This window comes from Mustelus asterias, chromosome 18, assembly GCF_964213995.1.
Source record: "Mustelus asterias chromosome 18, sMusAst1.hap1.1, whole genome shotgun sequence".
Taxonomy (NCBI): domain Eukaryota; kingdom Metazoa; phylum Chordata; class Chondrichthyes; order Carcharhiniformes; family Triakidae; genus Mustelus; species Mustelus asterias.
The window spans coordinates 55,469,763-55,492,349 of NC_135818.1; the positions used below are offsets into that span (position 1 = coordinate 55,469,763).

General features: G+C 44.8%; 1 protein-coding gene across 1 annotated transcript in view; it reads right to left on the reverse strand.

The window, feature by feature from the left end:
- The window catches only part of LOC144506837 (uncharacterized), a 38,811-nt gene extending 17,155 nt beyond the window's left edge, over positions 1 to 21,656 (reverse strand). Inside the window, exons 1-2 of the mRNA XM_078233193.1 lie at positions 21,531 to 21,656; positions 160 to 190 (exon numbers count right to left, since the gene is read on the reverse strand). Of these exons, the coding sequence (XP_078089319.1) occupies positions 160 to 190; positions 21,531 to 21,541 (42 nt within the window). The 5' untranslated portion in view covers positions 21,542 to 21,656. The remainder of the gene's footprint in view (positions 1 to 159; positions 191 to 21,530) is intronic.
- Between the last annotated feature and the right edge of the window lie 931 nt (positions 21,657 to 22,587).

The window sequence follows — 22,587 nt, forward strand, 5'->3', positions numbered from 1 at the left end:
TTTGTGACCCTTGCAGATACAGTTCACATCGACTTGTTACTTTCATGAACATTCACACACTCCCAGCTCTAAATTTGCTGGAGGCAGAACAAGCATAATTCTTTTGTTTAGTTTACTTGGCAGACACTGTCAGATGTTTTAAAATGATGGAAAACATACCTCCCCACTGCATTCCAAAGCAAGATGTGACCTGGAAAACAAACAGAATTTTAAAAAAGGCAGTAAGACCATTAGCCGTATTACAAATATTCATTGAATCATAGAATCCCTACAGTGCAGAAGGAGGCCATTCAGCCCATCGGAGTCTGCACCGATTCTCCGACAGAGCATCTCAACCAGGTCAACCCCTCACCCTTTCCCCATAACCCCCCTAATCTACACATCTTTGGACACTAAAGGGCAGTTCAGCATGGCCAATCCACCTAACCCGTATATCTTCGGACTGTAGGAGGAAACCGGAGCACCCGGAGGAAACCCCACACAGACACACGGAGAACGTGCAAACTCCACACAGACAGTGACCCAAGGCTGGAATCGAACCCAGGTCCCTGGTGCTGTGAGGCAGCAGTGCTAACCACTGTGCCAGTATGCTGCCCACTTTATTCAAAAATAAAACACTACAAAATAGCACTAATGGATAAAAGTGAGCAGATAACATGCTTGTTAGTTAGAATTAATCCATTGGGGTGAGTATTTGTCCAAGGATACACTTTCATCTTTAAATTAGTTGGAAACAATGCCTACTGTTTAATTCCAAGAACTAAATGTGTTCATACTTCTAATTCATATGTTCATGTGTGTGATATTCAACACCACCGAATGTTAATACCTCAGCGTGTTATAACCTGCAGATTCCTCATAATATTTCAGCTCATGCATTGAGTTGCTGAAACTCCTCTTTTTATAACCGTGATAATATTGCTGAGATGTCAAAATAGCTTTATTACTATTAGCCTATACTGTTATAAATACCTCGCTCATAGCAATATTTGAGGTAAATTTTGTTTCGGAGAAGATTGAAGTTTAGCGGTGATAATTGGCTTAACTACAGCTAAAGCAGCTTGAAGAATATTACACTAAAAATAGGGCCATGTTGACTGAGATCATTAACAGCTAGGAAGACAAACAGCAGGTTGGCTTACCGACCTGGCCAATTGGAGAAGCTGGCCGGGGTTTTATGACATCGCTCGGGCGAGGCTTATAAAATCACGCTCGAGACCAACGGAGAATTGCGTTCTGCGAGCCTCGGCCGCACCGATTCTGGGATGGGCGAGGCGGTAAAATTCCAGTCACTGTTTGAAAAATGCAGCCAGAGAGTAGTTTGACTTTGAGACTTACAGCTACGATTAATTTAAAAGCATTCAGTAAGTCCTAGAAGACTACATTGTCATGGAGATAGGTGGAACTTATGAAAGTTCTAGGGTTTCGATTAATCAGCGTGTTTGTTGGGGGAGTGGATGTTCTACAGCAGGGCAAAAGGCCAGACAGAAAAGGTGCTGCTGTCAGCAGGCTCCAGGTAGCAAGTGTTGTTGTTAGCTGGCTCTGTGTAATTGGCACACCTAAAGTGCTTCCACTGTCCTCCGGGGAATCTCCTGCTGCAACTGAGTTCTGAGGAGAGCAGTCCCTTCAGGAATCTGGTGTCAGGCGTTAGAAAGACAGCAGAGCTGGTATTGTGTGATTCGTACCTCAATGCTGGGCGTATTGGCTGGGGAGTGGATACTGCTGTTGGACGCCTTTCCTGCTGCCAGATGATTTGGAGGATCCTGCAAATAGGCCACCATAATGTGCCAGACCCACACGGGGCAGACTGAGGAGGCTCCACTGGATTGGTCTTGGCACCTGAATTTCACCTCCATGAAACTAAACAGCCTGCTAATGTTTTTTTAAAATCTATTTGTGGGACATGGGCAGCACGGCAGCACAGTGGTTAGCACTGCTGCTTCACAGCTCCAGGGACCTGGGTTCGATTCCCGGCTTGGGTCACTGTCTGTGTGGAATTTGCACATTCTCCTCGTGTCTGCGTGGGTTTCCTCCAGGTACTCTGGTTTCCTCCCACAGTCCAAAGATGTGCGGGTTAGGTTGATTGGCCATGCTAAAAATTGCCCTTAGTGTCCTGAGATGTGTAGGTTAGAGGGATTAGTGGGTAAATATGTAGGGATATGGGGGTAGGGCTTGGGTGGGATTGTGGTCGGTGCAGACTCGATGGGCCGAATGGCCTCTTTCTGTACTGTAGGGTTTCTATGAACTTCTATGATCTCTGGCTGGCCAGCATGTATTGCCCATCCCTTGGAGGATAGTTGAGAGTCAACCACATTGCTAATTGCTCTGGAGTCACATGTAGGCCAGATCAGGTAAAGAAGGCTGATTTTCTTCCCTAAAAGGACATTAGTGAACCAGATGGGTTTTTCTGACAATCGCCAATGGTTTCACAGTCATCAGTAGGTTCTTAATTCCAGATATTTATTAAATTAAAATTCCACCATCTGCTGTAGTGGAATTCAAACCTGGGTCCCCAGAACATTAGCCGAGTTCCTGGATTATCTAACGATAATACCACTAGGCCATCGCCTCCCCTCTATTTCTTGCTTGGATGGAGACATGGCAGGAATCGTACCTCTGCTCCGCTGCAGTACAAGGATTTATCACAGCTGTGAGGAGCAAGAATCCATCTCAGAAGGTGCACGGAAGTAGGAACAGCTAGCACTGTGTTTGTACGTCGGTAAGAAGTCTCACAATGCCAGGTTAAAGTCCAACGTGTTTATTTGGTAGCAAAAGCCACTAGCTTTCAAAGCGCTGCTTCTTCATCAGATGAGCGGGATTTCAGTTCACAAACAGGGCATATAAAGATACAAACTCAATTTACAAAATAATGGTTGGAATGCGAGTCTTTACAGGTAATCAAGTCTTAAAAGGTACAGACAATGTGAGTGGAGAGAGGGTTAAGCACAGGTTAAAGAGATGTGTATTGTTTCCAGCCAGGATAGTTAGTGAGATTTTGCAAGCCCAGGCAAGTCGTGGGGGTTACAGTTAGTGTGACATGAACCCAAGATCCCGGTTGAGGCCATCCTCATGTGGGCAGAACTTGGCTATCACTCTCTGCTCAGCGATTCTGTGCTGTCATGTGTCGTGTAGGCCGCCTTGGAGAACGGTTACCCGAAGATCAGAGGCCGAATGCCTGAGACCGCTGAAGTGTTCCCCAACAAGAAGAGAACACTCTTGCCTGGTGATTGTCGAGCGGTGTTCATTCATCCGTTGTTGTAGCGTCTGCATGGTCTCCCCAATGTACCATGCCTCGGGATATCCTTTCCTGCAGCATATCAGGTAGACAACGTTGGCCGAGTTGCAAGAGTATGTACCATATACCCAGTGGATGGTGTTCTCTCGTGAGATGATGGCATCCGTGTCGATGATCCGGCACGTCTTGCAGAGGTTGCTGCGGCAGGGTTGTGTGGTGTCGTGGTCACTGTTCTCCTGAAGGCTGGGTAGTTTGCTGCAGACAATGGTCTGTTTGGTTGTTTGAAGGCAAGAAGTGGGGGTGTGGGAATGGCCTTGGTGAGATGTTTGTCTTCATCAATGACGTTGAAGGCTCCGGAGAAGATGTCGTAGCTTCTCCGCTTTGGGGAAGTACTGGACGACGAAGGGTACTCTGTCTGCCGTGTCCTGTGTTTGTCTTCTGAGGAGGTCGGTGCGGTTTTTCGCTGTGGCGCGTCGGAACTGTCGATCAATGAGTTGAGCGCCATATCCTGTTCTTATGGAGGGCATCTTTCAGCGTCTGGAGGTGTCTGTTGCGATCCTCCTCATCTGAGCAGATCCTGTGTATATGGAGGGCTTGTCCATAGGGGATGGCTTCTTTAACGTGTTTAGGGTGGAAGCTGGAGAAGTGGACCTGCATGGAGCTGCATACACATGGAGCAGTTGAACCAGGAGTACGCCTCATCACAATGGATGTCTTGGCACTCAACACCAGCATCCCCCACAATGATGGCATTGCTGCAACTGCCTCAATATTCAACACCGACAACTGCCAATCTCCAGATGCAATTTTACAACTCATCCGCTTCATCCTGGACCACAATGTCTTCACCAACCAGTTCTTCATCCAGACACACAGAACAGCCATGGGGACCAAATTCACACCTCAATATGCCAACATCTTCATGCATAGGTTCGAACAAGACATCTTCACCGCACAGGACCTTCAACCGATGCGATACACTAGATACATGGATGACATTTTCTTCCTTTGGACTCATAGTGAACAATCACTGAAACAACTATATGATGACATCAACAAGTTCCATCCCACCATAGTTCCGGAACTACTCTCTGGAATCGGTTGCATTCTTGGACACACGCATCTCCATCAAGGACGGTCACCTCAGCACTTCACTGTACCACAAGCCCACGGATAACCTCACGATGCTCCACTTCGCCAGCTTCCACCCTAAGCACGTTAAGGAAGCCATCCCCTACGGACAAGCCCTCCGTATACACAGGATCTGCTCAGATGAGGAGGATCGCAACAGACACCTCCAGACGCTGAAAGATGCCTTCATAAGAACAGGATATGGCGCTCGACTCATCGATCGACAGTTCCGACGCGCCACAGTGAAAAACCGCACCGACCTCCTCAGAAGACAAACACAGGACACGGCGGACAGAGTACCCTTCATCGTCCAGTACTTCCCCGGAGCAGAGAAACTACGACATCTTCTCCGGAGCCTTCAACATGTCATTGATGAAGATGAACATCTCGCCAAGGCCATCCCCACGCCCAGACTTCTTGCCTTCAAACAACCACGCAACCTCAAACAGACCATTATCCGCAGCAAACTACCCAGCCTTCAGGAGAACAGTGACCACGACACCACACAACCCTGCCACAGCAACATCTGCAAGACGTGCCAGATCATCGACACGGATGCCATCAACTCACGTGAGAACACCATCCACCAGGTACATGGTACAGACACTTGCAACTCGGCCAACATTGTCTACCTGATACGCTGCAGGAAAGGATGTCCCGAGGCATGGTACATTGGGGAGACCATGCAGACGCTACGACAACGGATGAATGAACACCGCTCAACAATCAGGCAAGACTGATCTCTTCCTGTTGGGGAACACTTCAGCAGTCACGGGCATTCGGCCTCTGACCTTCGGGTAAGTGTTCTCCAAGGCTGCCTTCATGACACAGCAGAATTGCTGAGCAGAAACTGATAGCCAAGTTCCGCTATGAGGACGGCCTCAACTGGGATCTTGGGTTCTTGTCACACTATCTGTAACTCCCACAACTTGCCTGGGCTAGCAAAATCTCACTAACTGTCCTGGCTAGAGACAATCCACATCTCTTTAACCTGTCCTTAACCCTCTCTCTATTCACATTGTCTGTACCTTTAAGACTTGATTACCTGTAAAGACTCGCATTCCAACCATTATTTTGTAAATTGAGTTTGTGTCTTTGTATGCCCTGTTTGTGAATTGAAATCCCACGCACCTAATGAAGAAGCAGCACTTCGAAAGCTAGTGGCTTTTGCTATCAAATAAACCTGTTGGACTTTAACCTGGTGTTGAGACTTCTTACTGTGTTTACCCCAGTCCAACGCCGGTATCTCCACATCATTAGTACGTCAGCACAGTGACTGCTCTCCAAGAACCATGCGTACACCTGCAGAATCCACTTCTGATGGTCACCGGCTAGTTGCACATTGAGAGAATGGAATCCTTCCTGTTGTTGAAGGCCACTGGCTGGTCTGTGGCATCTTTAATATCCCCATGCATGCAATTGATGATACCTTGTACTGGGGCATTTAATCTATGGTCCCTGAGACAAAAGGATTCTTCTCCTGCCTGACTGTGTCAGTTGGGTAGCACACAGTCACCAGTCCTCAACTCTTTAATGCAATGATTGGCCATAGCCTTGGAGATACCAGACATATTCCAAGTGGATCTCTGGGAAGATCGGAGGTATGAAAGTTGGGAGCCACATCACAGAATGTAGTTTTCAGTCAATTTGATTCACTCCACATGATATCAAGAAGTAACTACAAGCACCAAATACAACAATGACGATGGGTCTTGACAACAACCAGCCGGAGTGCTGAACACTCATTCTTCATAGTTAGCCGTGCCTCTTGCACATCCACAACACTATCACTCAGCTGATAATGTAGAAAATTGCCCATGGATGTCGTCAGCACAAAAACAGGATCCAATCCAAACCAATTACTGCCCCATCAGCCTACTCTCAATCACCAGCAAAGTGATGGAACGGATCATTAACAGAGTTGTCAAGGAGCACTTACTCAGTAATAACTCAGTAATGTTCATTGACGCTCTGTTGGGGTTCCATTGGGATCACCCCCTCCAGAGCACATCACAGTCATGGTCCAAACATGGACAAAAGAGCTGAATTGCCCAGGTGATTTGAGAATGACTGCTCTCGAGATCAGGGCAGCATTTGAATGAGTGTAGTATCAAGGAGCCCCAGTGAAATTATAATCTATGGGAGCCAGGGGAAACCTTTCCATTGGCTGGAGCACAAAGTGAGATGGTTATGGCTATTGATGGCAAATCATCTCAGTCCCAGGACATCGCTGCAGGAATTCCACAAGGAGGTAACCTAGGCCCAACCATCTTCAGCTGCTCCACCATTGACTTCCTGTCACTGGCCATAAAGTCAGAAGTAGGGATGTCCACTGATGATTGCAACTCCTCAGATAATGAAACATAGAAAATAGGTGTAGGAGTGGGCCATTCGGCCCTGCGAGCCTGCACCACCATTCGATATGATCATGTTAATCTTGCACTTTCAGTATCCCAGTCTCGCTTTCTCTCTATACCCCTTGATCTTTTTAGCCACAAGGGCCACATCCAGCTCCCTCTTGAACATAGTTAATGAACTGGCCTCAACAGCTATCTGTGGCAGAGAATTCCACAGGTTCACAACTCTGAGTAAAAAGTTCTTCCCCATCTCAGTCCTGAATAGCTTATCCTTTATTCTTAGACCATGACCCCTAGTTATTGGGAACATTCTTCCTGCATCCAACCTGTCCAGTCCCATCAGGATTTTATAGGTTTCTATTAGTTCCCCTCAGTCTTCTAATTTCCAGTGAGTACAAGCCCAGTTGCTCTTCATATATCAGTCCTGCCATTCCAGGAATCAGTCTGGTGAACCTTCGCTGGACTCACTTAACAACAAGAATGTCCTTCTTCAGACTAGAAGACCAAAACTGCACACAATACTCAAGATGTGTCCTCAAGGCCCTGTATAACTGCAGCAAGACATCTTTACTCCTATACTCAAATCCTCTTGCTCTGAAGGCCAGCATGCCATTAGCTTTCCTCACAGCCTGCTGTACCTGCGTGCCAACCTTCAGCGACTGTTCCACCATGACACCCAGGTCACGTTGCACTTTCCCTTTAACGGCCTTCATTCAAATAATAATCTTCCTTCCTGTTTTTGCCACCAAACTGCATAACCTCACATTTATCCACATTATATTGCATTTACCAAGTATTTGCCCACTCAGCCAGCCTGTCCAAGTCATCCGGCAGCCTCCTCACAGCACATACCACCACTCAGCTTAGTGTCATCTGCAAATTTGGAGATACTGCATTCAAGTCATTCATCCAAATCATTAATGTATATTGTGAATAGCTGGAGTCCCAGCACTGAACCCTAGGATACCCCACTAGTCACTGCCTGCCACTCTGAAAAGGACCCATTTATTCCCACTCTCTGCTTCCTGTCTGCCAACCATCCATGTCAATACATTACCCCCAATACCATGAGTTTTAATTTTGCTCACTAATCTCTTGTGTGGGACTTTGTCAAAAGCCTTTTGAAGGTCCAGATACACAACATCCACTGGTTCACCCTTGTCCACTCTACTGGTTACATCCTCAAAAAATTCCAGAAGGTTTGTCAAGCATGATTTCCCATTAGTGAATCCATGCTGACTTGGACCAAACCGGTCACCGCTTTCCAAATGCTCGGTTATTGCAATTAATAGTTGACTCCAGCATTTTCCCCATTACTGATGTCAGGCTAACCGGTCTATAATTCCTAGTTTTCTCTCCCACTCCTTTTTTTAAAAAGTGGGGTCACATTAGCTACCCTCCAATCCACTGGAACTCATCCAGAGTCTATAGAATTCTGGAAAATGATCACCAATGCATCCACTATTTCTAGGGCCACTTCCTTGAGTACTCTGGGATGCAGAACATCAGGCCCTGGGAACTTAACGAATTTTAATCCCAGTAATTTCCCCAGTAAAATTTCTTGACTAATAAAGATTTCTTTTAGTTCCTCCTTTATGCTAGACCCTCTGCCCCTAGTATTTCTGGAAGGTTTTTTGTGTCTTCCTTAGTGAAGACAGATCCAAAGTATTTGTTCAGCTGGTCTGCTATCTCTTTGTTGTCCATTATGAATTCACCTGGTTCTAACTGTCAGGGACCTACATTTGTCTTCAGTCTTTTTCTCTTCACGTATCTATAGAGGCTTTTGCAGTCAATTTTTATGTTTTCTGCAAGCCTACTCTCGTATTCTATTTTCCCCTTCTGAATTAAATCCTTTGTCCTCCTCTGCTGGATTTTAAATTTCTCCCAGTCCTCAGGTTTGCTGCTTTTTCTGGCCATTTTTATGCCTCCTCTTTGACTTTAACACTATCCCTGATTTCCCTTGTTGGCCATGGATGAGCCACCTTCCCCATTTTACACTTACGCCAGACAGGGATGTACAATTGTTGTTCAACCATGCACTCTTTAATTGTCTGCTCTTGCCTGTCCACTGTCAACCCTTCATGTATCCTTTGCCAGCTTATCCCAGCCAATGCAATGTGTGCCCATATGCTGCAAGACCTGGACATTATTCATGCTTGGGCTGATAAGCAGCAAGTAACATTCATGTCAAATAACCACCATCTCCAACGAGAGAGTCTAACCACCTTCCTTTCACACATAGGCTGGGATTTTTCGGCTGCACTCATCCCAAAACTGGAAAGTCCTGCCAGAGGTCAACGGATCTCTGCATGGTCCGTCCCCCCCGCCCGCTACAATTCCCGTGGCGGGTGGGATGGGAAAATTCCCCCCACAGTCTGGAATTGAAAACTAGTCTCAGTAATGGTGACCAAACAATCATTGATTGAAAAGCCCATGTGTCCTTTAGGGAAGGAAATTGAACATCTGCACCAAGCCTGGCCGACATATGACTCTAGACCCACAGCATTGTGGTTGACTCTTAACCACTCTCAAAGGGCAATTAGGGATGGATAACAAAATGCCGGGCTTACCAGTGATTTAAAAAATTGAATCCCGCTCCATTCTCACCATTGGCCAGTATGTTAACTGGGCCAGCTATATAAATACTGTGGCTACAAAAGTAGGTCAGAGGCTGGGAATTCTGAGCAACTCACCTCCTGCCAACAAGGCACAAGTCAGGATTGCGATGGAATATTTTCCATTTTCCTAGGTGTGCAGCACCAACAACACTCAGAGTTCAATACGATTCATTAAAGCAGCCATCTTGATTCCTACCCCCAACTCCTCCCCTCCCCCCGCCCCCCAAATTAATCACCTTAAACATTCTCTCCCTCCACCACATCCAGTATGTACGATGCCCAAAATGCATCCCAACAATTCACCAATGCTTTTTTGAGATCACCCTCCAAACCTGCGACTTTGACCATCTGGAAGGACATGGTCATCAATTGTATAGGAACGCCATGAATTGCAAACTTCCCAGACTGACTTAGGAAGAAATTGCTTTCATCATCATCTCCATTGGTGGATACGGTTATGTAATGGTAATTAATATCACTGAACTAATGACCCAGACTAATGCTCTGGGGTACATGGGTTCAAAACCATGTCCCCCAGAGAAATTGGTGCAGATTACCATATGGAAATAGCTATTTCCATATTAGCAGGCCCAGGATGGCAGTCTCTGGGCCCACTAGCATCTCCCCCACCCGCCAGGAGAGGTTCCCAGCAGTGGGGTTTACAACTGCTCCCCACCAATGGGGAACTGGCATGCTCACCCGCTGCTGGGGGCAGAGGCCATTGAGGCCCACCCCGGGAGGTCGGGGCAATGGTGGGGGGGGGGGGTGCCCATTGGGCAGTGCCAGCCTTGCACCCTGACACTGCCCAAGGAGCAGCCCACCGGGCACCAGGCAGCACCAAGGGGGCAGAGCCAGGGGGAGGCCCCACCCCCCACTTTCTGGCGTGAATACTTCTGAGACAGACTGCGATTCAGAGTGCCAGAGATGTGTTCAGGTAAATACGCCCAAAAAACGGGTGGGAAAATCTCCCACTTCCCCGCCTGTTGCGCACTTAGTTTTTTTTTGGAATAATCCTGGCCCACATATTTTGTGAAGCCATTGTATAATTTGTTACTGGACACATTAGGGGGAATGTAAAGATAATTTGTGTTCCTACAGGCTAGGGAGTGGCCATGACAATAGAAACGTCAAGCAGAGAATTGTGGCTGCGATGCTGTCACCCATTCCCTAATTCAGGATGGCTTCCTTGCTGGGAACGCAGGATTATTCCTTACACTGGCACGCTTAGGAATGTTGGTAATGGTTATACACATGCTGGTAACTGCATACTGCTTGGCATTGAGAACAATTTGATGATGGAATATATAAGTGGCACAAGGGCCTTCCACTTGGCATGCTGGCTACAATGATCCCCGTTTTGCTGGAATTATTCTCATCAAATAAACAAATTAATTTTCCTCACATGTGAATGAGATGGTGCTGATATTACTATCACTGAAAATTGGCTATATTTCATTTGAAAAAGTTTCACATCCGATTGGTACAGGCTAACTAACAAAAACATTATCAATAAATAAACACTAAGCCTAATGTTTCCTGTTCAACAGAGGAAGGATATCTGATCTCTCCATGATAACGGTTGGTTTATCTTTACAGAACATGTGTTAAATTATTTAATCACAAGAACAGCATGTTCAGCCCTACTAAGTTGTTTGCTTTCTATCTGTAGCATAAGTTTTATTACTGAGAAGCAATCTCAAAATGGTCAGGAACGGCACATACATTTCATACCTAAAACTGATCTGTAATTGTGTGGCATGGTGGCACAGTGGGCAGCACTGCTGCCTCACAGTACCAGGGACCTGGGTTCGATTCCCGGTTTGGGTCACTGTCTGTGTGGAGTTTGCAGGTTGTCCCAGTGTCTGCGTGGGTTTCCTCCGTGCGCTCTGGTTTCCTCCCACAGTCCAATGATGTGTGGGTTAGGTTGATTGGCCACTGTAAATTGCCCCATAGTGTCAGGGGATTAGCAGGGTAAATGCATGGGGTTACGGGCATAGGGCATGGGTGGGATTATGGTCGGTGCAGACTCGATGGGCTGAATGGCCTCCTTCTGCACTGTAGGGATTCTATGATTGTATATACATTATTCTCTTTAACGAAGACATTTCACAAAATTTAAAAGAATGAGTTTGACCCACAAGACCACAAGACATAGGAGCAGAATTAGGTCACTCAGCCCATCGAGTCTGCTCCGCCATTCAATCATGGCTGATATTTTTCTCATCCCCATTGTCCTGCCTTTTCCCCATAACCCCTGGCCCTCTTATTAATCAAGAACCTATCTATCCCTGTCTTAAAGACACTCAATGACCTGTCCTCCACAGCCCTCTGCGGCAAAGGGCTCCACAGATTCACCACTCTCTGGCTGAAGAAATTCCTCCTCATTTCTCTTTTAAAGGAAACATCCTCTCCATGTCCACTCTATCCAGGCCTCGCAGTATCCTGTAAGTTTCAATAAGATCCCCCCTCATCCTTCTAAACTCCAATGAGTACAGACCCAGAGTCCTCAACCATTCCTCATATGGCAAGCTCTTCATTGCAGAGAGCATTCTTGTGAACCTCCTCTGGACCCTTTCCGAGGGCAGCACATCCTTCCTTAGATATGGGGCCCAAAACTGCTCACAATACTCCAAATGGAGTCTGACCAGAGCCTCATACAGCCTCAGAAGTACATCCCGCTCTTGTATTCTAGCCCTCTCGACATGAATGCTAACATTGATTTGCCTTCCTAACTGCCGACTGAACCTGACCCATGCCTCTTCTGTATTAGCTGAAGGTGCAAACACACAGTTTCAGAATCTCCTCATACAGGCTATATGCACAAAAAACAATACTTCCTGCAGAATTGTTTATCATGCCTGTATATCTTTTTTTTTTTAAAGTGTAGCTATTTGAAATAAAGAAGTGAATATCTGTATTGAAAAGATGCTGAGAAAGTTCGTCTTTATCAGGGAACAGCAACAGTCAGAAATTACTCAACAAGAACAAGGCAAACATGAATTATGATGTGAAGCTATTTCCAGATACTCTTCTGATAAAGGTCATGACCCCTACAAAGATAGCATACAGCAACTTAAAAAGCTTGAGTACCCGACCAGGAATCAAATAAATTGGTGCACAGACACATGGATCTGCTTTCAACATTTTGTTGATGTTCTTCTGGAGATTTTAAAAATCTTTCTTGCTATAGAAAGCAAGATTATAACTGGTTTACTGAGCGATAGGTGCAAACTATTTCATATATTGTTTAGCAAAACTTTGCAAAGTAGTACAGAGTGATGTTAATAACTGTCGACTTAAGGAGGGTGAAAGAGTCAGAGACAGGGCAGATGAAGTTCAATGCTGAGAAATTGGAAGTAATAGCTTTTGGGAGACTAATAGGAGGTGACAGTACATTATTCATATCATGATTTTAACAAATATATATGAACATAGAATCCAAAGAGTGCAGAAGGAGGCCATTCAGCCCATCAAGCCTGCACCGACAACAATCCCACCCAGGCCCTATCCCTGTAACCCCACGTATTAACTCTGCTAATCCCCCTGACACTAAGAGACAATTTAGCATGGCCAATCCACCTAACCTGCACATCTTTGGACTGTGGGAGGAAACCGGTGGGCCTTGGGGGGAAATCCATGCAGGCAGTCACACAGTCACCCAAGGCTGGAATCAAACCTGGAGCTGTGAGGCAGCAGTGCAAAGCACCGTGCCAACAGGGGGATCTTGAGGTAATACATGGAAATCTTTAAAAGATGGCAGGGCAAGTTGGTAAGGTGGTTAAAATCAAAATCCTGCGGGCGTTAGCAATCTGAAATAAAAACAGAAAATGCGGAAAATACTCAGTCGGTCAGGCAGCATCTGAGGAGAGAGAACCAGAGTTAACATTTCAGGTTGATGCGCTTACATTAGAACTGGTTAAAACTAGAATAAAACATGTGGGTTATTTGAGTTTATAAATGGAGGTATAGAATACAGAAAACAAAGGGCTCATGTTATAATTTTATAAATTACTGGCTAAGTCTTAGCTGGGTTTTGTGAACAATTCTGGGTCCATTACTGCAGGAAATACGTCAAGGTATTAGAAATGGTACAAAGGAGGTTTAGCGGGATGTTAGCAGAGATGAAGAAATTCAAGTCTAAGGAAAAGGTGGAAATGTTCAGACTGCCTTTCAATATGGAGAAGCTTTAGAGGTGATCTAACTGAAGCCTTTGGAGGATGAGAGGCTTGGTTGGAGCTGATGTTCTCACTAATGGGTCAATACCCGGGCAAATGGGATCAAAGGTTATGGGAAAAAAGCAGGATTAGGCTATTGAGTTGGATGATCAGCCATGATCGTAATGAATGGTAGAGCAGGCTCGAAGGGCCAAATGGCCTCCTCCTATCTTCTACGTTAACCAGAGGTCATAGTTACAAAATCACTTGTAAAGGATTCAGAAAGGAAATGAGGAGAACCTCCTCTCCCTCAGTTTAACTGTCAGGATGCCTTCGCTGAAAAGGTGGCACAACAAATGGCCTCCTCTTGGGCTGTAACCATTCTCGGAATCTAAATCATTTTCACACATCATTTCAAAAACAGGTTTCAAAGATACTTGAGGATGAAGAATTTACAAGGGTTACGGATAAAGGGTGTGGGTTTGAACATGACTGCTCTTTCAAACAGCCAGCGAGACTCTCTGGCCTCCCCTCAGTGTTTGTCTTGGTGGCGGGAGGTGGTACGTGTTTGTTGGCGGCAGGATCTTCCGGACCAGAGAATCCCACCAGCGTGAATCGCCAGAGAATTTCAGCCCATTGGCTGACAGGTCTCCTTCCTGATTTACGATTCTAATACCTCGTCTTTGTCATCAGGGTACATTGATGTTTAGTGTCAGTGCAGTATATTGATCACTGTAACAATGCTGAACGTACAACACGGTGTTCAGATTCTACTTCACACTCAGCGCTGGCAGCAAGACACATAAAAATGACCCTCAACCCTTGGTGCTGTGCAACAGTCAGATGAAAGTTCTTCCGAAAATCTGATGTGGTCCATTACACTGGCCTTCAATTTACATTGACTATAGAACTGATTATTTTTTTGGCATGTTTATGAACATGTAAGTGGGATTATTTTCACTGGAGCACAGAAGAGTGAGGACCAGAATTCTCCGACCACGCCTGTAGCTGGGATTTTGCGGCCTCATTGGCAGCGGTGAGACCGGGGAATTCTGGCCGAGGTGGCTTACCAGAGATTTTTTTAAATTATCATCATGGAGCCAATTATTTGGAGTCAGTTGATGAAAGAAAGAACTAGTTTCTCAAATTTTGATGTTTCTTAAATATTATAGGGGTATGGTAGCCTGTGGAAGTTGAGAAGGTGGGGGAGGTGGCATTGGGATGCAGGCAGAACAAGAGTTAATAAAAGCAAAATACAGCAGATGCTGGAAATCTGAAACAAAAACAGAAAATGCTGGAAAAACTCAGCGGGTCTGGCAGCACCTGGGCAGAGAGAAACAGAGTAAATGTTTCGAGTCCATATGGCCCTTCTTCAGAACTCTGAAGAAAAAGTAAAAGGGAAGTTCTATGATAGGGTGAAGGGTAGGAGAGATTAAATAACGAAACAATTCATGCTTGAAATAGTCAAGGGGAACATTAATGGAGTAAAGAGACAAACATTGTGTCCAGATGTGGTCCATAGTTACCACCTGAATGCAACATGAAGAGACCAAGCCACCAAGACAAATAACAAGAAATAAGCACATAGAACAAGTAGAATGCAGAGGTTATGATCTAAAGTTTTGCAATTCAATGTTGAGTCCAGAAGTCCATAGAGAATCAAGTTGACCCAAGTAAAATTGCGACCTGGAAGAAGGGCAGCAGGGAGACCACCCAGATAATTTTATGGGCCTCTGTCTCCCTCTGGCCAGTACGGGTCTGGTAAAGTTGGCCCGGAGTTTCCATGTTAATTATGTTTAGCTCTTGAATACACTGCCAGAAAGAGTGATGGAAGCAGTTTCAATAGTAACTTTCAAAGGGTGTTGGATCCCCACTTCAGAATGACATATTTGCAGGACTATAAGGAATGACCAGGTGAGAGGGACTGAAGAATGGTGGGAGAGTCCAGAACTAAGTTTGAGGATAAGGGGCAAACCTTTTAGAACTGAGGTGAGGAGAAATTTCTTCACCCAGAGAGGGTGAATCTGTGCAATTCACTACCACCGAATGTAGCTGAGGCCAAAGCATTGTCGGATTTCAAGAAGAAATTAGATCTAGATTTTGGGGCTAAAGGGATCAAGGGATATGGGAGGAAGGGGGGGCATCAGGGTATCAAATTTGATGATCATCCATGATTAAGATGAATGGTGGAGCAGGTTCGAAGGGCCGAATGGCCTACTCTTGCTTCTGTCTGTGTGGAGTTTGCACATTCTCCTCGTGTCTGCGTGGGTTTCCTCCAGGTGCTCCGGTTTCCTCCCATAGTCCAAAGATGTGTGGATTAGGTTGATTGGCCATGCCAAAATTGCCCAGTAGTGTCCTAGATGCGTAGGTTAGAGGGGTTAGCGGGTAAATATGTAGGGATATGGGGGTAGGGTCTGGGTGGGATTGTGGTCAGTGCAGACTCGATGGGCCAAATGGCCTCTTTCTGCACTGTAGGGTTTCTATGATTCTATGTACATGGGTTGATTTGTTTGTCTGCTATATTTTTTCCTCTTCTGAAGGTATTAGCTCCTTGCCTGGATATAGTTCCATAGCCTCCATCTGTCCCTTCTATTGGGTTCCCTATGACATGAAAAGAAATCCAGAACTTTATTCCATTGCTATTTAAGGAAAAAAATAAATTTTCTGCTGAACCAAAAAAAGGCTGCCACAGGTCACATGACCAGCCCTTTGTTCTAAGAGCCACCAAGAGGGATTACAGGAACAAAGTAATTATTTTCACAGCCTGTAGAATCTCACATCTCATTGGACAGACCCCTTTCAATCACATAACCAAGAGACTCTCAAATTGAACTTCATTATGCTGGCAGAGCTGCCAGCAGACACATTGGACTGTCCAGGTCCAATTCAAAAGGGAACCAAGGGAAGTCATTTGTATCTAATAAGCTAACCCTTCTAGTGGATTCAGAAGATATGTCTAGACAATGGCTTCCCAACAACAGACCCTCAATGTGGATGGTTAGTCTTTCAACAGCTAAAGATTGGGTCATTATCAGTCCTGAAATCAAAACCAGTTTCAGACACTGGATAAATATCCCTATTGAAGTCACTGTAGGAGAAAAAAAGATTGCATGATTCGAGTGACTATTTTGAAATCTCTATATGCCTTTGAGAGCAGAGAAATCCTCAAACTGTTGTTTTAATGTCAATCGGAAAGGACTCCAGTTGCCTAGCCGAACAATTTCAATGATTTTATGTCGTCTTCTCAAACCAAAACTTTTTGGAACTGAAGTTAGCCATAAAGGAAACACCCTCACATGAACCAAGATTCATTTCCGTGAACCTTGTATTGTTACTATCCATCGTTCGAAAGCTCCATGTGTGTGTGTGTGTGTATATATGTGCCTTTGTGGATCGGTCGGTCTGTGAGTCCGCACGTGTTTGTCAGAGTGGTCCCAGCTCTTGAATGTGCAATAAGTAATCTTCTGAGTTAATCTTACTGCGAGTTTGCTGGGGATTATTAGTAAATTGGATCTGACAAACTGAGGGTTTGTGTGAAAACAAGTCACTCATACATAGAAAAGAATTCAAAATATCTGCTTTTGGACAGGGAGTGAGAGAAATTAAATCCAGTCTGTCTCTCTCCTGTCGCTAACCGTTGTCAATGTGGCCATTATTCATGCAGGGTGCCAAAAGACTATTCAACTGCAGGGTGAACACAGCAAAGCTATCATTATCTACCCGCCTTTGATGTTGTTTGAGGGATAACTATTTGCAAAGACATCCTAAGTCCCTGCTTTTCTTCAAATAATGCCACGGGATCTTTTTGTTCAGCTGAACTGACAAATCATAGAATCCCTACAGGGCAGAAGGAGGCCATTCAGCCCATCAAGTCTGTACCGACTCTGAGGATCTTACCCAGGCCCTCTCCCCCACCCTATCCCCATAACCCCACACATTCACCATGACTAATCCATCTAACCTACACATCTTGATACACTAAGGGGCAATTCAGCATGGCCAATCCACCTAAACCCTCACATCCTTTGACTGTGGGAGAAAACTGGAGCACCCATAGAGGAAACCCACACAGACACAGGGAGAACGTGCAAATTCCACACAATCAGTCACGCCAAGGTCGGAATTGAACACAGGTCCCTGACGCTGTGAGGCAGCGGTGCTAACCACTGTGCCAGCGTGGCCTCAGTTTAACATCTGTACAGAACAGCATCCCTGACAGCGTAACACTTGCTCAGTACTGCTGAAGCATCAAACTAGATTGTGTGCTCAAACCTTGGAGTGAGGCTTTTTGGAAATTGGCAATAAGAACTTCTGTTTTATATAAATATGTCAAATAATATCCAATCCTGTCGGTCTCATTTAAACAACGTGTTACATCCACTGCAAAAGAATACTTCATTCATATTCCCTTGTCAATATTTTACACACAATCCCTTTCAACATCCACGATTATTCTTTTACTCTTCCATTGACATATACCTCCTGATTTCCACATGTTAAAGCCAGGAGGATTTAATCTGATACTGCTGTATAAATTATTTAGAAACTGAGCACATTCTTTCCTACACTTGACATTTGTTGGCTTTATCTAGCCAATTATGCCTGCATTCTATAAGATGCAGTACATTACAAAACTGTATAAGAACATCCTTTTAGTATACTACTGGCAATACTGAATGCACCAAATACAACAACAAAATAGATCAATTTAACCTGGGGTTACTCTCTGCACCTTGCTTCATATAGTTGGTATCTTTCCCTGTCCTTGTGATGTACATATATACATTTAGTATGTTGGGGTATGGAGTGTGGACTGCCCCTTTAAGAGCGTGGGTCAGATGACTCCTGGGCAATTAGCTCCTCCCTGTGTGGGACCTGGTTGGTCAGTCTTAAATCTGACTGTGGATCAGTGCAGATCTTTGCTAAAGAGCTCCCAGTGTTCAAGTTATTAAGCCTACCTCATGATTCCTGATGCAGCCTAAGTCCGTAGGGGCATATTCAACACTCCTCTTTTCCAGTTTCCCCCTCCTACCTTGAAAATGGCAAGACAACATGGGGTACATTGCTACAGGCTGCAGCCAGCCCACTCTGATGTGGATCACATCTGGATTCCTTGTGCTTAGTGAGCATCATTATTAGCAAGCTCGTTAACTTCATAGTCAATTCAAATCTGTTCAAAACACATGCACACTCTCAACAGGGCTCAGCACATTGGTTCTCTGTCCTGATCACTTCAGCAACTTTCCCCTCCCCCAGTACTTTGGGACATCTTTTATTGTCCAACCAAACAAACTAACTCAAGGACAACTGAAAAGGGGCAGCTCCCAAAAGGAGGGCAGCCGCCCAAAACAAAAGGCAAAGCGGAAAGGAAACTTAAAGCATCAAAAATAATGCACCCCAGTTTCTGCGGTGCCCAGTGGGCACGGAACCCCCAGTACTTTGAGACATTATAACACCCTGAATACCTGCCTGACTGAGACCAACTAATTCAGCACAAAACAACAATTACAACTGGGAGACTTTCTACTCCTTTGCTCATTGTTGAATCACATGTGCGATTTACCAAGACATTGTTCAACTTTATATGGTTTTATCCCTCTGACATTTCTACCTTGGCAATCCAACTTTCGTGATCAAATCTGCTTCATAATTATTCTCTGATCAACTTGGAACAATTCAAAAGTATATTTTTTTCAAGTAAGTGGAACAGAGGGTTAAGAGAACACGTATACAGCCTAATGAAACAAATAGCTTTCATCGTTGGAGAACAGTATAGGTCATTCAGTATTCAAAACACTGAAATAGTTTAGACATGAAGAAATCCTGTTTTAATTGATTGACCATAACTGTGATAAATATATTTAATAAGTTCTGGCCAATTTAACTTTCAGCTAGGCTCATCACATCAAAAGGAAGTCAAACAATTTCAATCAATGATCCTATTTATTCCAAAAGTTGTCCAACTTAAGTACTTTAGTCAGTCTTTAGTGCTTGAGTACTTAAATAAAACCAAAGAAACAATAGATGTCATTGGTAACCTGATTATTGCTAATCAAGTTTAAAGTTTTAAAGTTTAAAGTTTATTTATTAGTGTCACAAGTCGGCTTACATTAACACTACAATGAATTTACTGTGAAAATCCCCTCGTGGCCACATTCCAGCGCCTGTTCGGGTACAGTGAGGGAGAATTTAACATAGTCAATGCATCTAACCAGCACAACTTTCGGACTGTGGGAGGGAACCTGGAGGAAACCCACGCAGACACGTGGAGAGTGTGCAGACTCCCACACAGACAGTTACCCAAGCCGGGAATCAACCCGGGTCTCTGATGCTGTGAGGCAGCAGTGCTAACCACTGTGCCGCCCACCCAAGTTCAAGAAACAAACAAATTGTATCTCATTGGCAATGCTCAAAGAATGGAGGCTAAGCAGAGGAGTCCCAAAGGATAGGGCAGAGTAGCTGATGGGGCAGATACCTGCGGTGAAATGAGTAAGGAGCAATCTTGTATCAAAACTGAAATACGAAGCAGGTTAGGCAGCATCTGTGGTGGGAGAAATAGAGTTAATGGGCAGGATTTTCCAGCTGAGTTTGCCCCAAGACCGGAAAATCCTGCCCGAGGTCAACGGACCTTTGCATGGTCCGTGTCCCGCCCACTACGCTTTCCGGGCAGGACGGGAAAATTCCGCTCAATGCTTTAGGTTTGATGAATTCTGATGTATCAAACCAGTCTCCCATCCATTGACTCTGTCTACACTTCCCGCTGCCTTGGCAAAACAGCCAGCATAATTAAGGACCCCACGCACCCCGCACATTCTCTCTTCCACCTTCTTCCATCGGGAAGAGATACAAAAGTCTGAGGTCACATACCAAACGACTCAAGAATAACTTCTTCCCTACTGCCATCAGATTTTTGAATGGACCTACCTTGCATTACGTTGGTCTTTCTCTAGACCCTAGCTATGACTGCAACACTACATTCCGCACTCTCTTGTTTCCTTCTCTATGAACGGTATGCCTTGTCTGTAAAGCGCACAAGAAATAATGCTTTTCACTGTATACTAATACATGTGACAATAAATCAAATCAAAATATATGGTCATCAACCTGAAAAGTGTTAACTCTGTTTCTCTCTCCACAGATGCTGCCTGACCTGCCAGCATTTTCTGTTTTTATTTCAAACTTCCAGCATCCACAATATTTTATTAAAGTGCCGATAATCTGGTACTAAAGAAATGGATGCTATGTGTAGATATGTCTGGCTGGAGAAGCTGAGAAGATCGGGAGGTCCGAGGTGATAAAGTGAGTGAAGCTGAAGATTTTAAAGCCAATTCTCAGACATGAAAAACCGATGGAAATTGATGTCAGTTAAGGGCACTGTATGGGTGATGGCATGAGCTGTATTTTATACATAAACTGGTGTTTGTGGAGGACAGGGAGAAGAGGCCAGGAAAGAGAATATAGGAAAAATAACATTCTTGAAATAAATAATGGCGCCATTATATTGTAGCTAGCAGTTTGACACTGCGCTAGCCAGCAATTACGCTGCTGGCTCTCCACTGCTCTATATGCATACAAAGCAGAACTGTGAACATTAAATGCTCAAATAAAGCTCTACTCATTAATTCCAGTTAATATTAGTCAAAAAGCAATGATTTTCACCAACATTAAACTGAGATCCTTATTGACAAGGATTAAAACAATAGCTTAGTACTTGAAGCTCAACTGCAAGAATCCCAAACAGAATAAGACCTCTGAAGTGGTTTTTCTGCTGGATATGTACTTGGTGCAAACTCAAACTCGAGTTATGCTGTGTTCTTCGCATCAGCTCAAACACAGTCATATCAAAGCAGAAACTGCAATTTAACCAAACCAAATTGCATTGTTACTTATGTTTGTAAAGGCAGCAATATAACAACTGAATCAGATTGGCCCGATGGAATCTTAATGAACGATATCTCCACCTTGCCAGTAGCAATCGAATAACAAACTCCACAAGATTAAAGCATGAAGGTACATGCTGTTCTTTCAGCCTTACCTGTTGCTCATGATGCAGAGTTTGGGTCAGTTTCTGATAACCTTTGGCAACGTTGGGCCTGTGTGGAAGACTTTTCACCGGAGTTCCAACTTTCTCCTTCATCTGTAGCTGTTACAAACCACCATCAAACGAAGACGTCACCAAGGCCTGTTCTCAGCTGGTAGGAAAAAAAGATGCCAAAGATTGGCATATTGCCACTTTAGATAAACACTAAGGGTTCAAGTAAAAATGGCAGGAAAGGGCACTGTGCTTAATAAATAATGATGCAGTGTTTGCTGCTTGGAATTCAGTTTGATCGTACAATATCTGAAACAGCTGGAGGACACTGAGCAGATATCCCGTCGCTTAAATGCCACACAAAACAGTTTGTGTTGGTGGGCAGTATTAAACAAGTGCTCAACTTATTGATTAGAACCATAGAACCATAGACCCCTACAGTGCAGAAAGAGGCCATTTGGCCCATCGAGTCTGCACCGACCACGATCCCACCCAGGCCCTACCCCCATATCACTACATATTTTACCCACTAATCCCTCTAACCTATGATTCTCAGGACACTAAGGGGCAATTTTAGCATGGCCAATCAACCTAATCGCACATCTTTGGACTGTGGGAGGAAACTGGAGCACCCGGAGGAAACCCACGCACACACGAGGAGAATGTGCAAACTCCACACAGACAGTGACCCGAGCCGGGAATCGAACCCAGGTCCCTGGAGCTGTGAAGCAGCAGTGCTAACCACTGTGCTACCATGCCGCCCAATTAGGTGGATTGGCTGTGCTAAATTGCCCCTTAGTGTCAGGGGGACTGGCTAGGGTAAATGCATAGGGTTATGGGGATAGGGCCTGGATGGGATTGTGCTTGGTGCAGACTCAATGGGCCAAATAGCCTCCTTCTGCACTGTAGGGATTCTATGATTGAAACAGTTAAGGAAATGCAGTCCTGTTTTATGCTTCATCAAGAACCCAGTAGAAAGACCTACCTGGCAAACGGGCAGGTAAATTTTTGGGTGCTATCACTGAGGCCAGATAACATCAGTCCCCAGTAGTTAACTAAC